This window comes from Pimephales promelas, chromosome 4 (assembly GCF_988280905.1).
Source record: "Pimephales promelas chromosome 4, fPimPro1.hap1.1, whole genome shotgun sequence".
Lineage (NCBI taxonomy): Eukaryota > Metazoa > Chordata > Actinopteri > Cypriniformes > Leuciscidae > Pimephales > Pimephales promelas.
The window spans coordinates 31,101,219-31,119,292 of record NC_142772.1 but is presented as its reverse complement, the minus strand read 5'-3'; the positions used below and the strand labels follow the sequence as shown (position 1 = coordinate 31,119,292).

Genomic DNA, 18,074 nt, shown 5'->3' with positions numbered 1-18,074 from the left:
GTTAGGAAAGTAGCGGCCACCAGATATGCATTATTTTCACATTTGCATAACTTCCAACATTTTTGTGAGAAGATAATCAAAGCATTTCACTGATTTTTAATGAGACCTGTTTGTAAGCCCGTTTTCACAGAAACAGTAATTTTCCACCAAAATAAAAACTCAACCGCAGTTTTCGTCAAAATAAAAAGTATAACATCTACATTTATTCATTTAGCTGACGCTTTTATCCAAAGCAACTTACAATTGCTATATATGTCAGAGGTCGCACGCCTCTGGAGCAACTAGGGGTTAAGTGTCTTGCTCAGGGACACATTGGTGTCTCACAGTGGATTCGAACCCGGGTCTCTCACACCAAAGGCAAGTGTCTTATCCACTGCACCATCACTATTTTTTTTATATTCTACAATTTTTATATTCTATAAAAATTATAGAGTATAATTTTTATATTCTAATTGTTTGGCTTCCCTAAACACAAGTGAATTTAATGTAGACCGAGATCCTATATCACAGCAAAAAGAGGATTGAGTTCCCTTTAAAGTTCTGGTGCAAGTCAATTCACTGACTTTTTGTTGTTGTTTAGTTTACACACTGAACATGTACCAGATTGTGCATTGATTGTGTTGTACCTTGTTAATGCAAATGATGAAGAATTTATGGTGATATTGTCGAAAACCCACTTGGAACATTTCCAAACTTTGGAAGTACTGTACATGGTGAGATAAAGAGAATGTGATACAAAGATTCTGAACATGATTTATTAGTGGTGCACGATATATCGGCCGCCGATATAACATCGGCCGATTTGGTCAATTTTTTACACATCTGTATCATTCCGATGTCAAAATAGGGCCGATGTGAACAGGCCGATGATCATTCCCTGTGTATTTGACGTGCGTGGGGATGTTTGTTTTTGCACGCCTAATAAAAGCACAAGTGTGTTTAAACATCAAGCGCAGGAAGACTGGAACTGGTGAGCTGTTTTCTGCCAGCCTTCCTAATGCGTATTTTTGTCCCGCCAAAGCCATATTTGACCGGTAAGTGATGTAGATGAGTGACTGCTGCGCTTGTTTTACTGAGGGAACGAGAGTGAGCACCGGTCCCGCGCGCCGTCTTCAAAATGTCTTTCGCTTGTTTGACTGAGGGAACAAGAGTGAAAGCACCGGTCACGCGCGCCGTCTTCAAAATGTCTTTCGCTTGTTTAACGGAGGGAACAAGAGAGAGAGAGAGTGAAAGCACCGGTCACGCGCGCCGTCTTCAAAATGTCTTGCTCTCTCTCCCCCTCGTGCATGTTTATGAATTGAGTTGACTGAATATCTTTGAGAATACACAATGGTAAAAGGTCGGAAGACCGAAGTTTTTTTCTTCTGAACTACTGGTTGTGAATTGTGAAACCACACTTTCAATAACCAAAAAAAAAAAATCTATCTGTTGATGAAATGTTTTCTGTGTCGACTGTCGAGACCATAGACTGTAAAAATAGGTCGAGACAAATCTCGTGCGATGTTCTAAACTGCCTGGATAATCACAACGTGTGCCGTGGTTCCGCTAATGACACATCCGATTCGCGAACTAATGACACCTTTGAACCGATTCACTTTAATGAATGGTTAAAACAACTGATCTGTCCAACACTGAGCTCAAGATACATAAATCGGAAACACTTTACAATAAGGTTCCATTTATTAAAGTGTACATTAAATGTACACTTTAATAAATGGAACCTTATTGTAATGTGTAAGGTTAATAGATTCATAGAATGTTAACAAATTTTGTTAATATTCTATTAATATTAGTTTCTGCGGATTTACTCCATGACAAAACTATCCCAGTCATTCTAGAATGATTCATTCTTTCCAAATAGAGCAATTCAAGTAATTTGGTGAAATTGTTTTTAAATCACAATATATATCGCAGAAAAATAAAATATCACAATGTCATTTTTTACCAATATCGTGCAGCCCTAATCCTCGCTATGTGTTTTCTATACAGGGATATCGATATCGGTAAATATCGGTATCGGCCATAACAGCAATGTCAATATCGGTTATCGGTATCGGCCACAAATTTTCACATCGGTGCATCACTATGATTTATAGAAAAGGTAATCCTGAATGCAGTGATGCATTTTGAAGTCCATATAACAATGAGTGTAATACCATGCCACTTACATAATTTCTCATCTGTGCAATAAGTGCACTTCAAAAGCATAACCCCATGATTTGTGACTCAAAAGCCTAAATTTATGAAAATTTCACTAGAAATGTTTTATGATTACTATAAGTACAGCGTAAAGATCCATTTCATACATTTTTCAGCATGGCTAATGACTTGAGGTTACTGTCACATGTGGTGCTGAATGCATAACATGAAATGGATAGGATAGTAGAATACAGGTACTAACACAGCACTCACTCTGTGTTTGATAAAGCTGCAGGGCATGTGTTCCATCAGCATGTGAGTGTTACACAATAATCTGCACAACATGGCCAAGGCAAATCTCGATTCTTCATTGTAGTGGTCTTGAGTAATGATGTGTGCAAGTTTCTGTATAGCTCATGCTCCTGTTAGTGTGCAAATACAGTATGTCAGAGCATGCAATAACATGGGGAGGGATGGATGAGAAAGTCAGAGGAGGTTCAAGGGAAAGGCAGAACAGGAAAAATAAAAGAAAGAAAACGATCATGTCCCCCTAGGCCTCTATTGACGAAACGGTCAGTGTTTGACCTGATGGAGGGAAAAGTAGTCTAAAAGGTTGACTGACAGTGTGAGGCAAGGTTAGAGACAGATGGTGAGAGAGGGATAAAGAGAGCAGAGGAGAAATACAAGAGGAGAATTAGAAAATGAGAAAGGCATGGGGAGGAAAAACAAACAAAGATATTCACAAGGACACCTATGGAGAATGTACTCCACACACATAGACAGTTAAAGGATGTTAGGCAAATTCAAGAGATGTTAGCATTTCAATTCATGCATAAGCAGAGTACTTGTTTCAACAAAAAATCATCTTGTAGAATGCTAATTTAATGTTATTAAACATGTATGTGTGTGTTTGCCTTGCAGCCAGCTAACAGGAATCCCCAGAACTCCCTTCTAGTCCAACCTGACATCCCTCACAATTTGTCTCTTCATGTCTCTGTCTCCAGTCTCCACCCTTTTTCCCGAGGAGGGAGAAAGCATTAGTCATTCATAGATTAATCTGTGAATGGGTTGTGATTTGTCACTGCACTTTTCTTTTTAGCTGTATATTTAGTTTACCATTGTAAACGGCCCGCTTCATTACAGCTGTGCAGTGGGCTCAATAATGTTTGTAAATCTGCACATGCTGTTTATGGCCACTGTATTATTCATTTGAGGTTTAGTACTGGTCTGTCAAGTCTGCATGGTACAGTATTGCACATTTGCAGATCATTATTTTTCAGGGTTTTTTTCAAAACTTTTCAGAAGCCTCCCCAGCACTGAACATTTTAAATAAGAGAGACATCCCAAATCTCTGCTATACTTAATTCCGATGGGTTTTTTTTTTCTTTCCTTTTTTTTTTCTAGAGACCAAGCAATCTTAAACCTAACCCTAATTTTAACCCTAACCTAACCCTAACTACCTAAAAATCAGGATTATCCTGACATGAACTGTAGCCAATTGAACATTTCAAATCACGCTTTAAAGGGGGTGTCAAAGGGCCCGACAATATATTACCTATAAGCCTATGACTCCAAAGTCTAACTACATAAACCTTAATTGTTTCCATTAAGAAGTAGTTTTCTTGTGGTTTTGAACACACAGTTCAAGAAGATCGAAATCCACAGTTTCTGCCCATGGATCTGGATGTGACGCATAACATGCAGTTGTTGCATGCTCCTGTCCATGTTACTGATTATTATTTTTTTAATCACAGATAGATACAGTAGAATATGTGTATGTTTGAGTAGATTTAAAGATTTCACTTGATTTTATACCCTGAAATAAATACCCTGTCTTTACCCATTTAGAACAACATGAATGTGCAATGGAAACATTTGGGACATTAATCATAAAATGTTCTCTGTAACATTATACTCATTATAACCTCAGCTAAAACAAACACAAAATACCCACCAATTCCCCAAAGAACGGTCACTTATACCATCAATAATTTACAATGCATGTATGGAGTCCAGCATAAATATCTCAATCAATTCCAGTTCACCACTGCAGTGTGTGTGCGTGTACGTGTTGAGAAAATCCTGGGAACTTCTTTGATTAAAAACTGTCTTGCAAATTACATATAAAAAGCCTAAAAAATAGATCACTTGAAGTTCATAGAAATTCTAGATGTATTCTGTTACTTCTGTACAACATCTGAGCTTACTACCCAACAGGATATGGATAACAATTGGAAACCAAAATGACATGAACTAACCTAGATCCCTTTATCAGCTGCTAATGCAGGCACATTTACAAACTAAAGACAAACTAAAAATTGTGTGATGCTAATTTGACAACATAAAACCAAAGACAATATCTTATCAGATCCCTTCAGCCAAAAGAAGATCGCTCTTATTTTATTAATACAAATACAGAGAAAACAGAAGGATTTAAATTCGTGGTTAACCTTTAAAATAACATTTGCAGAATGAATAAACATGGAGATGAATGGAGAATGAAATGAGGGGGACAAACAGGTTGAATACTAACTGCGCTGGTTACTCTCTCACCCTCAGTTGATTGTGTAATGGTGTGGGTGTGTACTCAAGCCTTAAGTATTTATTGAGATGTGTTGGTTTTGATATTGCTTTTGATATGTGTTTTGTTTATCATTATGTTTGAATGTGTGTGTGTGTGTGTACGCTTCAATGGTTCTCTTTCCAGATTTTTCTCTTGTTCCAGTCATGCCGCTGGTAAATAGCCTATACATGGTCAAAACTGAAACTAGATTATAAATCACTACTGTCCATTAAAGTCCATTAATCAATACGAATCCACAGAGCAGCTGCATTTCGCATGACTGGCGCCCTTTTCTTCAGCTACCACCAGCATAAACGGGAAACAAAATAGCCACTTTCTGCCGCACGCATGATCTACGGGCGCGCTTATGCGGAGTGACAGGAACAAGCCGCACTCAACTCATTGTGCTACTCACTGTTCTCTCTGTATCCACACGCACACACAGATAGAGGAGTAGCTATTGTGTCTCATTATAAAACTACATTCATTATGCGAAGTGTAAGCGAGCGGGTGACACACCTGATTTTTGCCCCGCTGTCCGTCTTCGAGTTCCGGTGAGCTGTTCATGATTCCCCATCGATCATTGAGCATTCTCCGGAGAAGCGCCAACAATAAACCGCCTGTCAGTCACAGGCGGTGGAAAAAACAAGACACTTGTCGTTTTCCTTTTCAGTTATTCCATGGATAGACCAAAAAAAAAAAGGGAAAAATGGAGGGAAAAGGATCTGAGGAGAATGCGCGAGATCGAGAAGACACAGATCTTGCCTTTCTCCGGGACCACACTGACTAATTCTGGTTTAAAAGGGGCGGCGAAGACTCTCACAACACACACCGCAATATCATACGTACTTTATGAGATAACAATAATACTAATAATTGATAAATAAACTCCAATATTTCCACAAAGTTGTTTTTCTTTCCTCCAGGGGTGTTAAATAAAGTCCTCAGATATTCCACACGAAGTAGCAAAAACGGGCGCGAGTCTCGCGCGTGTATATCCAATGCCAGTGCCACTCAAAAGGCAAAACTACAGAATGTTCTGTCATAAAACGTGTTCAGTCGAGTGATACAACTTTATTCCTGAGCCGGATGAACGTGGCGGAAAATATGTTTAATAAGCACAGCGCGCACGGGTGATTCGTTTCCAAGGCTGTCCTAGTGTAGAGGACAGAGGGCGAGCTTTTTCACAAGACTAGCGCAGATTAACGGAGTTCCTACTAGTGAGTTTTAACTCCTCGCTCTCTTCGAGCGTCAGAGCCTGTCCGTTAAGCGCGCTCCCGCTGCGCGCTCAGTTTTTTTTTTTTTTTTTTTTTTTTTTTCTTAGCACATTTACTGTCGGCATTTAGGCTAGATGACTTCTCCAAACCTTCTAGGTCAAGAAACTACTATTTCGAAATTTGCAGCTCAACGTGCAATAAGGAGACTGGGTGAGCGTCAGAACTGGGCTAAAATGGGCTTTATGCACAGCTGAACTTCAGCCAGCTCCGTGTTTCCTGCTGCCATTATTGGCCAAATTGATTAATGCAGGTGTGCCTGACCTCAGTAGTCACGGCAACAATAATCAGACACACCTGAATTAATCAATTTGGCCAATAATGGTAGGAAACAAGGAGCTGGCTGAAGTTCGGGAAGTAGTGCAGCTGTGCATAAAGCCAATACAATAGGCAAATACGTGTATTAAATATATATATAAATGTGTGTAGTTTAACTGCAACCCTCATCGAATTCGCAGTGATAGCCTAAAATATTTTAAGCCAACAGAAACCTTTACAAATTTGCAGTCCCCTGGCAATACAGGACACCAAACATATGGTGACTGAGTGCAACCTGAACTCATCAGTGATGGTGAGATATTTTGCTAAATAAAATTATCCTGTTTGAACAATTGCGCAACAACTTTATTATTTATTTTTCCATCTGTATCATCTCGGTGAGCTTTAATGAGGTTTCAAGCATATGCAGTAAGGTGAATTTAGAAGTTCTCTCAAGATATTGTGGAATTGAAGAGAGTGGAGCAGAGAAAGACAAGCAGTGATTTTCCCCCACTGTTTCACAGGATTGGTTGGGAATGAAGCTACATCTGCAGCAGTAAAGAGAGTGAGCAAAGTGGAGAGAGAAGGAAATAATCCTTTTATTGATTCGCTCTCACATCACATGCTCTCCCCTTCTCTGCAATTCAGCATCTCTATCTCTCTCGTCACACACACACACACACACACAGGCAGGAGAGCTTGGCACATAAAAGGTGACATTCACTGATGGAGTAATTAGTGGCTAGCGAATCACATGTGGTCAGTGATGCTGATGATGTAGTGAAGATGATGTACATGCTAATGATGATGTGAAAATAGTTGAACCTTAATAATACTATACTGATTATTCTTACAAATATCTGAATGGAGTAGTTGGTCTGCTGAACATCAAATAAGACTAAGGTTTTGCTTTTAAAAGTCAAACATTTCTGCCTCTCATAGAAAACAAGTGATGGATAAAAGTGGATATTTGTCAGAATTAGTTGGTAAACTTACATCCATTCCACTCAAAACGTTGGGGTAAGTACTTTCTGTTTTAAAGAAATGATGCATCACAGTAACAGTAAAGTATAAAACAGTACAGTAAAAAATTTCTTTACTGTAACACTGATCAAAGTTACAGTAAAGACATTTATATTTTTCAAAAAGATGCTGTGTTTGTTAATTTTCTATTATGAATATTCAGATCATATATGGTCATACTTCCTGGTTCTGGTAACAACTCGAGCTGCTGCGTTTGTGGTTTGTTTATTAAGCGTGCAAAACCACCCAGTAGAGCATTACAATAATCAGTCTTGATGTCAACGCATGAACTAATTGTTCCTCATTTCAATGAGAGCATATGACGGAATTCAGAAATATTTTTAAGATGGAAAAATGTGTTTTTACAGATACTAGACATGTGAATTTCAAATGAGAGATTGGCATCAAAGAGCACACCCAGGTTCCTAACCAAGGACGAAGACTTAACAGAGCAGCAATCAAGTACAGAGCAGCCATCAAATGTCATATGATATTGAGTCTTTGAGCTATTATTTTGGCATTGAGTCAAAAATATGTAATTACACAAGTTGTTCTTTGAGTAAAGATAAGAGTTTGACTTGAAATAATAATTTTCTGTCTAAAGTTGCTCTGTTAGAAATGATAAACATGTCTTGTTATTTGCAGGAAAGGTCACCTAACTGACGCCTTGGGAAGCATTTGACCATGCTTCAATATCTGACGCTTTAGGTGCCCTTTAGCGTCAGTTAGATGACGCCCTAGGATCGCGTGTACCCTACCCCCACCCCATACCTAAACCTAACTGCGATGACGTCGTAGGATCGCGTCATGTAAGTGACGCTAAAGGGCGCCTAAAACGTCAAGCATGGTCAAAGGTGACGCCTTGGGGTGAGAATGTGTTGTGAATGGTTTGAAATCCGCTAATGTCAGACCAATTCAGTTCTACATCATTCCAACTATTCACAATTCTCCCAGCTTGATGGTTTCTGTCACTGTGATTCTGTCATTCTTGTATTTCTGTCAGTGCAGGACATCGGTGAGAGGTTTGTAATTATCTGCGACGCTCCCTTGAGCTCTGCTCTGGAACTTCCTGGTGTTCCGGTTCTGTTCTCCATGTCTGGCATTCACAAAAGGCCAGAGGGAACAGGGGGATAGAACCACACTGGAAGCTGCCACCGTAAATAACAGGCATCCGTGTCCCCATCGGCTAAATCAGGATTTGTTACCCAGCTTCAAACCATAAGGGAGCTAGAATGACCTTCTAGTATCTAACGTGGCTTTGTCTGTATTTTCACCCTTGTATTTTTACTGTTTTGTCCACCATTAATCTTCATTCTACTTTTTTCCTACTCTTTTTTTCTTCTCATAAATTTAGCTCACTCACTTAGTGCCTCATATAGCTGCACAAGTACAGTTCAAGCAAGATATCATCAGTTTGGAGGGACACGTTTAACCATAATGAATCATAACTTTTGAATCCGCGCGACAGCCTTTCACCCTTTCAGCCCACTTTTCATCGTTCTACTCAGTCGTCTCTGCTCGTAACTCAAATGTATAACAAGCTGACCTTTTGAAAGCATAACAACTATATTTTAAATTCATGGCATTCTTCACATTCTACAACCCCGTTTGAAAGCTGTAGAGGAACAGACTTTTTTCATTGCTGTAGAGAAAAATGATTGAGAATGAAACAACAGAGAAGATTCATACACGCGCTTATTTTTTTTATTAATTTATTAATTTTTATTTCATTAATCCCACCCCCAACTCCTGCTGATTTCATTTTGCTCAGAAGACCTTGTCCTCTTCCGATCTCAACAGGAGCAGAACTGACCACTGTTCTCAAAAAAAAAAAAAAAAAAAAAAAAAACATCTTGTTTAAATGGAACATACTGGGAAACATCAGTAGTATGTTGAATAACACTATGATATTAAAGAGACGAAGCAGACAGGTTCAGATCATCACATCCACTCCAGCATAAATGACAAATAAATCCATTTGATTTCACTTTACAAATTCGCTTCCACAAATTCAGTGGTTCAAATTCAACAGAAAATTCAACATTTGACATCCGGAAATAGCAGGAATATCAGTAGATTGCCAATCTCCATAGCTGTTAGTTGACCTCACCAGGTGCAAGTGGCTGTTGACAAAGAGTAGCCTTGAAAAACGGGTGAGAGAGTCATTCACTCATAAAAACAGATTTACTATCATGGAGCAATTGGTAAATTGTCACGATTAAATCCAATGAAGACGATGATAATTGAAAGTAGGCTTGCTAAGATAGTTAGTGTTCCAGTGTTCAGAAGCAACCGGTTAGCTATCTCTTAGCCACCGCGGCATCGCCCCTCCACTGTCGATTTGATTTTGTCGCAACACTGTCACAACATCTTCACTGCTGGTAAATTAACTTTAAATTATCTTTGTTCACAGTAAAATAATTTGTTGCTGCATTAAATTAAGTAGGCCTATAATCCAAATGCCCAGTCATGTGATATCATCTGTTGAGTAGTGATGAATTGCTTTGACTTGTGAAAATGTACACGTGTGACTGTGAAAATGAAAGCTTTAGCCAACGCATTCTCATCCTTTAACGTCATATAGAACGCTATATGACAAAACGGCGCTATACTACGCACATGGCACCCGTTATCGTTAATATAACACGTGCTGTTAGGGCTAAGTTTAGGTGTGGGGTAGGGTGTGCCAACCCGGTCTCATCCCAAATCGTCATATAACTGACGTTTTGGGACGTCTTTTGACCATACGTCAATATTCGCCTTTTTAGGGCCCCCTTAAACGTCGGTAGATGAGGTTATGGGATCCTAACTCTACCCCATACCTAAACTTAACCCTAAACCTAACCCGTCACCTAACTGACGTTAAAGGTAAAGCGTCAGTTGTATGACGGCCCGGGATCGCCATCTACCGACGTTTAAGGGGGCCCTAAAAAGGCGGATATTGACGTATGGTCAAAATACGTCCCAAAACGTCAGTTATATGACGATTTGGGATGAGACTGTGTTAGGTGTGCGTGTCATATTCCAACGCATTCTCACCCCAAGGCGTCACCTTTGACCATGCTTCAATATTTGACGTTTTAGGCGCCCTTTAGCGTCACTTACATGACGCGATCCTACGGCGTCATCTAACTGACGCTAAAGGAAAGCGTCAGTTAGAGGACGCGGTTAGGTTTAGGTGTGGGGTGGGGGTAGGGTACACGCGATCCTAGGGCGTCATCTAACTGACGCTAAAGGGCGCCTAAAGCGTCAGATATTGAAGCATGTCCAAATGCTTCCCAAGGCGTCAGTTAAGTGACGCCTTGGGGGTGAGAATGGGCTGCATATTCACGCTAAAGGATTTATAACGTCTTGGGTTCGCGTGTTATATTAACGATAAAGGGTGCCATGTGCGTAGTATAGCGCCGTTTTGTCATATAGCGTTCTATATGACGTTAAAGGATGAGAACGGGCTGGCTTTAGCATAAGTTCTGCCAGGAAGACTTGTTACCTTCAGGTTATCCAATCACGTTCTTATTCTTGTCGTATAAAAGATCGATGCTTACACATGTTTGAGTTTGCAGATGCCGACGCGACAACAACCTCCCCCCTCCCCTCCACCACCAGGATGGTCCCAGCTATACTTCCCTGGGGGGTCGGCTGCGCACCTGCCTTTATCTTTAGGCAGGAAATACTGATCCGCTACCCTCGGATTACGATCTATGGACGGGGCCTACGCCAAAGAACTTTACAAATAATTGCCCGCTGGGCTACCAATAAATGGATGCTTTGTTACATCATTTTATCTCTCGAGTCTTTCTGGTAGAACTACATACAGTAGTTAATGTGAAAAATATGTTAAATATGTTTTAAATAATACACCAACACTTTTACCTGTTCCCAAGCAAGTGGTGGCTGAAGCATGTGCAGTAAGACTTTTTTTTTCTAATATTACATCCATAGGAAAGAAAGCACAACACTTAGTAATGCCCATTCTACCCCAATGCAGTGATTTAGAGGTGGGCAGTGTTGTACTTTTCCTTTTAATTGTTGATGCATAAGCCATGTGTTGAGAGGTTTACCCCTACCCCTAGAAAATAGAGTATTTTGAAAAATACTTGACAGCTTCATAACTTCAGAGTAAGTACTAATATATTATTTCACACAGAGTAGAGTACTATTGCTGACTTTGCATATTATCTCTAATTGTAGGCAAAAATGACTATCACTGGCTCTTCTTTACAAAGAACAATTAAAATAAAACTCAAAGAACTAAGCATATTTGTCTTTTATTAAACATTAATTAAATGTTTATTTTTTTTTTCTGATGGTGCATGTTGTGTAATATGGCCCGTGCATTGTCACAGGGCCTGTCAGGTGCAACCTTCAGACTTTTCAGACACTTTAGTTGGCTAAAGTTCACTTCATTGTGTGGCCTTGTCCTGGCTAGAGCGGCATTATCATAAAACACCTGTGGATCTTGTTGTAATCACCTGTATAATGGACAAATTCAGTTCTGTTAGGCTAAGCATATAAGTATATATGTAATACAGTGAGCATGATATTTAAATATTTTTTTCCTTACCACATTCAAATAATGTGTATAAATCTCGGAAAAAGATTGGAGTCATGCACAGATCCTGGCCATACTTGTGATATGGAATATAGTCACACACTATCTAAGAGATTTTAGTCTGTCAACCTTTTTAAAATTTGATATAATATTACTAATCTGGACAAGAATGGCAATAGTAACTTGACTGCACAGTTGTTAAAGCCCGACTTCGAGTCGAACACAAATTAATGATGTAAATGACATCCTCACGAGTCATGAGAAAAATTGTATCTTTCAAAAAGTACACTATCGTGCTGTGCTAAAAGACATATCACCTCTGCTTATCTAATTTTGTTAACATGAAATAAGCCTGCTTGCGAGCAGGTTCAAGCTTGACAGAAAGTCCAGGATGAGTGTTGAAGAATGAAACAATCTAAAATCATGCCAAAATGCCAATAATCAAATCCAGCTAAGTGAGTTAGTGACGTACGAAGCACGGGCCCCATATTGAAAAGCTGATAGACACAAAAGCTGTGTTTACAGTCTTCAGTTAGTTTTGCACATAAGCAGCTTTCTCTACCGTCAACAAGGTTGTAATGTTCCCTGATGCTGATGTACAGATAAAACGTTAAATGTGAAGTAGTGGACATATGTTTCTCTCAGTTGTTTCCCTCAATACGTCAATCTCCAGGATTCCCCCTGCGGTCAGGACACTTAAAGTAACTCAATGGACAAAATACAGTGATATAAAAGACCAAACTCGCACCTTATTGGGGATGTAGGCTATAGGCTGATTTCACACAGCTGCCATTTTGAAATGGCTCCGGTGGGAAGAAAACCACAAGTGTCGCCTTTAATCATAGGAGAGTCGTGAATGCGATGGCGTTTTGTTGTGTTTAACGCAAAGTTTCACGCTAAGCAATTCCCAGTGAGGTACTGGCATAAAGTTGGCTTTCCAGTGCATATTCACACATTTAGGGACCATCTCTAAGGTTACATGATGTACAAGTTGAATACAACTGAATACAATAGCTACAATTTGAACCACTGAATTTGTGGAAGGGAATTAAGTTAAGCGAAATAAAATGGAGTGACAATTGCCTATTGAATATTATGGGCTGTATTTTTAAACAGACGTGAAATCTGAAAGGTGAACATGGATTATTTACAGCTTAAATATACAACCATGTTAAATTTCAACCCATAAAAATGCAAGCCCTAAAAAAACAATGCATTAAAAAGCAGGATTAATGCAATGCATTTTTTTTTTTCAAGTAGTGTAATTCAACAACCTTTCTTGTTTCAAAAACATTTGTCATTATTTTACTTCCATACGGGACCTGGAATAATGTTTGAAATAAAACACCTCAGAGAGATCATGTTTAATCAGACATGCCTCAATCCTTTTTAGACATTGTGACATTGACACTTGCAATTTTAGATTTTTAGCAAACATTATTAAATCAGTAAAGATAAACCAGTAAAACTCATCCCTCTGTTGGTAGACAGTGCACTGATGTTCTCCACCTATTCCAACCTTTCTCCTGTAATATGAAATGACTCCAGAAGTCTATAAACCTACAGATTATGAATATCTTTCTTTATTAACAGAACCTAAAGCTTGTTGGGTTGCTGATCTCTTATCTCTCAATACTACCGTTGTGCCGTTTTATAACCCACTTATTAGCCATCTTCCTCATCATCTTTCTTTTCATCTCAACCCGTTACACATGTACATACTGTATTACATTTAACAGTAACAGTGTACATAACAGTTTAACATTTTAGTGCAATGTACCAAACTATTTTTTTTTTTAAATCACCATTACTGCAATAACAAGCTATGGTATGAGATTCATCACTTGCTCATGAAAAATAAAAAATAAAAAAATACAAGCATCATTAATATAATGCTTTTTGACTTTGACAAAAGCTTATCTAAAGCAATTGTTTTCATTACAGTTTCCCTATTTTGTTCAGATTTGATGATGCATGGCACTTTACCATCAAATTAAATGTAGCAGAAAAAACTATTTACTGTTTGAAAGAGCTTTGTTTGAAAACACTTTGTTGCTAAGAAACAGTCATCTGAGCAGTTCAGTCTTTTTCTCTTTGAATGAATAAAAGTTCTCTTACGAGAGGTTCTGTCGTATTGTGTAAGCTAGCTTACGCTATGGGAAAGATTAATCTTTTCTGAGAAGTTGAAGCCAAAAAATTATCCTTTAATTTTGTATCCATTCAAAATCTGCAGCATCTGCAGCAGACCAAGCGGGCTAGCTAGCAGCTCATTGGTTCGCTCAGGTAGAACTGCTATAGCCTATGAGGGAACTCGGTTGAACTCGCGGCCAATAAGAAGCTGACACGCTCTTATTGCGTCAAAGCCCGCCAAAACGGTGTGGCCCGAGTCTATAAATAGGCGAGTTTCCCGCTGTTTCCGATTTTCATCAATTGCACCTACTGAGATTGTGCACTACACGCGCTGCCGCATTCAGACGCTCTGAGCAGCTTTTCGTTTCGTTCGGTGGGCGCACTAAAGGTCTGGCCGCCTCGAAACAGACAGTATCCAGATGGATATGGACGCTATTGCTTCTGTTTATGCGTCTAAAAACCTGCCAAGCCCTCTGGGCATAAAGGCTCATTCCTCTAGACGCATTGCCTCATCGTGGGCATTGTCCAGCGGCATTTCCATTTATTAATTCACACTTATAAGGGTCCCCCCGGGATCCCTCCCCCGGGACTCATTGCTTAGCGCGCACAGAGTTGACCATGTGTTCCCGTAGCGTAAGCTAGCTTACGCAATACGAGAGAACCTCTCGTAAGAGAACAAATTGGTTACCTAACAAAACCTCGGTTCTCTCTAGATGATAAAACCGTAAAACAGCGGGAAACTCGCCTATTTATAGAGTCGGGCCATGCCGTTTTGGCGGGCTTTGACGCAATGAGAGCGTGCAGCTTCTCATTGGCTGCGAGTTCAACCGAGTTCCCTCATAGGCTGTAGCAGTTCTCCCCGAGGTTACGTTAGGTAACCAATTCATTTTTTTTTTTTTTTTTTTTTGAAGGGACTGACCAAAGAGTGTTAACTAAACCTCAATGTTAACTAAACTGTAGGGGAAATTTTAAATAAGTCTCACGTAAAAGCTAATAATATTTATCATTATACCTTCTAGTAGAATATGGAAGTTTGTCTTGTCTTGGCTAAAGCTCTATTTGGGATGTATGTATTTTATTTATAGTTGTATTGATGCTCAATATTTCTTAATCAAGAAGTGTCTGCTGCACTGCCAAGAGAATCTTGCTCCACTTAAACTATTCTGAAGGTAAACTGAGAAACATTTTCATTTTCAGAATCTCCAGAGGGGTTTCTATGCAATGTGTTCCTCAAAGAGAAAAAAAAAATGAATTCAGGTGATATCACAGGCAGGCGGGTAAAGAACCCAAATGAAGGTGTGCGCATGTGAGTCTGTTCCATTGAATTATTATACAATTCTTTCATTTCAAGCTATTCTAACAAATTGAAAAAGGAGAAGATCTGCAGAAATTGAGGTGAATCATGGTTAATCGAGGGGAGAAGGTGAGCAGAAACAAAATATGCATTTTAGGGAGCAAAATAGAACAGAAAAAAAAAATAACAAAGGCAAAAACGGAGATGGCATGCTTTGAAAAGTGTTGAGGGGGAATGATTTTGTCTATTGATTTTTAAAACTTTTATTTTCTGTTTATTTGCCTTCTCTCAGCATTTTCTCAAAGGGTGGGACATGAAAAATTAAAGGCATTATTTTTTAAAGACATTCAAATGTCACAGTGTAGGATAAACTTTTACATACTTTGAAAAGGAAGAAAACTTTTCAAACAATACTATTTTTAAAATAATAATTATAAAGGGAGACGTTTGTCAACACATTATAAACAAAGAAAAAAACATGAAACAACCAACCGCATTTTTGCAGCACATTTTCAAAACAATAACAACACCAAGCTTAATGACGCTATGAAGGAGAGTGGAAATAATTAATTAAATAATTTAATGAATTAAATAATTAATTAGATTTTTTTATTACCTGTATGCTTGATCACATTATGTCATCATAATGAATTAGATGCAAGTATCGTGAAATGCTGTAATTAGCCTGTTACTGATATGTGACTATTTTGTCAAATTATTTGGTGGGTTATAGCCCAACTTCAGAGCCCACCAAGGGGGCGTGACCTAGTATATATGAAGAGTTCAGATGCAAAAGCCTCTAAGTGCCATTTGAAATTTTCTTGCCATTTAAAATGATCATTTTTATCAAGCTTGTATATTTAAGTTCAGTAATTTCACTTAAATGGCAATGAAGATTACCTATTAATTGTCATTTAAGTGAAATTACTGAACTTAAATATACAAGCTTGATAAAAATGGTCATTTTGGAAGAAAATTTCAAATGGCATTTAGAGGCTTTTGCATCTGAACTCTTCATATATTTTAGCTTGTCGGGGGTTGTGTGGATAAATGTGTGTTTGTGCTGTATTCGAGAAACGTCTCAGGTTACGCATGCAACCCTGTTTCCCTGAAGAGGGAACGAGACGCTGCGCAGAAACGCTATGGGAATGCCCCTGCGTGATTGCTTCATGAAGCATGTGTAGAATAATTCCAATGGTGTGACAAGACGTCATAGGCAGGTGACGTCACACACCAGGAATCTATAAAGCATACCCAGAAACAGATAGCGCTAGCTTCTTGTGGGCTGAAGCAAGTCGTTCACAGGCATGCAAGATACTTCATGCCTGTGAAGTACAGGGAGCATAGTGTCTCGTTCCCTCTTCAGGGAACCAGGTTAACATACGCAACCTGAGACATTCCCTTTCAAGGGAACTCAAGCTGTGTCGAGGTGCTGTGGGAACACTATAGCCCAGGTGCCATAATAACCAATGCTTGTCAGTGTGAAGTTATTGCGCACACTTAGAAATAAGCACTCTAGACCCTGGAGTGGAGCCTAGATCCAAAATCTCAAAAATGTGTGCAGTGTGGAGCACTCTGCTTGCAATCTTGACATAAATCATAAAATCATAACCTGACAGTATCTTTGTCATGACAACTTGACATAAAATTAAGTTAAACGGTCATGTGGTTGGCTTTGACATTGGCTGTCATGAGGCAACTGTGTCATGAATATTTTTTCAACTACAGTGGTACTAATTGAATTTGTCATTAAGAAGTTATGGGCATGGGTCCGGTTGCAGTCTCTTTTTTTCACTCCGAAGTCCGAATTAAGTCTTTTGCATTTTACAGCAGGTAAATCTGTTGTCACTGGTGATTATCTTTTGAACCTTTCTGGATCCACCATTAAATTGATGTTTAATTATATCAAGTGCAGTGAGAAAAGGCTATAAATCTCCACCTCCAGCATCCTCACGCAATACAGCCTATTCAAGTCGAGACTCCTTTTTTATGTGTACAGATGTGACGTAATGATGCAAAGACATGCTCGAATCTCCCACAGAAAATATTATTACAAGCTTACCGTTTTGAATCGAGCTAGATAGTTTTGAACAATGGCAGGTTATGTATTTTTTTCAAAAATGTATTTTGGATAATTTTTAATTAAAAAAAGCTACGGATTGCAGCTTTAATATAAATAAACAAATGATCAAAATTATCATTGAGAATTGTTTCAATAAAGAATGAAAATTCAAAAAAATGAATAAAATGAAAAGAGACAGGGCAGGGGGGTGTATCTGAGTTCAGAACAAGAGAACAAGAGAGACCTATAGTCTCTCACATTATACAGATTATCTTGTCAGGCCATCTCACACATTACTCAGAGTCAAGTGCATGTCACATTTTGATTTTTATTTGAGTGAAAATGCTTTCTTCTCAGAATGTGATTTCTGTAAATCTGAACACGATTCCAAGAACATGGCCTTCAGGAATAAAAATGAACCAATAATTTTTTGCTTTTATTCAAACAATTACAATAACAAAAACAGTGCATCCATTACTAATCTTTTATCGCTTGTATTTTAACCTATTAAAGTTATTACAGTTAGTTACATGACATAAATGTAAAATAATTTATGGATGGCACGATCTCATGACCTTTTCATGCACATCCGGGTAGAAAGGATTTGGGTTCGCCACCCCCCAAAACTAGTCATCAGCCTTAAGTGCTAGGGACATGGCAGAAGGTTCTACACAAGCCCCATCTCCAGAGGACTCCAGCTCACCTTGTGATGCGGTGATATATTTGATTTCATCATCATTTTACAGCATATGGGGAACGAGCCACTCGGCAAATCCAGT

The 18,074-nt window shown here is 38.8% G+C and overlaps 1 protein-coding gene across 2 annotated transcripts in view; it reads right to left on the bottom strand.

The window, feature by feature from the left end:
• The window catches only part of fibcd1b (fibrinogen C domain containing 1b), a 105,948-nt gene extending 99,975 nt beyond the window's left edge, over positions 1 to 5,973 (bottom strand). The window contains exon 1 of one of the 2 annotated variants that reach the window (XM_039659315.2): positions 5,222 to 5,973. In XM_039659315.2, coding sequence (XP_039515249.2) covers positions 5,222 to 5,293 — 72 coding nt within the window. In that variant the 5' untranslated portion in view covers positions 5,294 to 5,973. The remainder of the gene's footprint in view (positions 1 to 5,221) is intronic. The other variant, XM_039659316.2, reaches the window with a different exon arrangement.
• Positions 5,974 to 18,074: the final 12,101 nt, after the last annotated feature.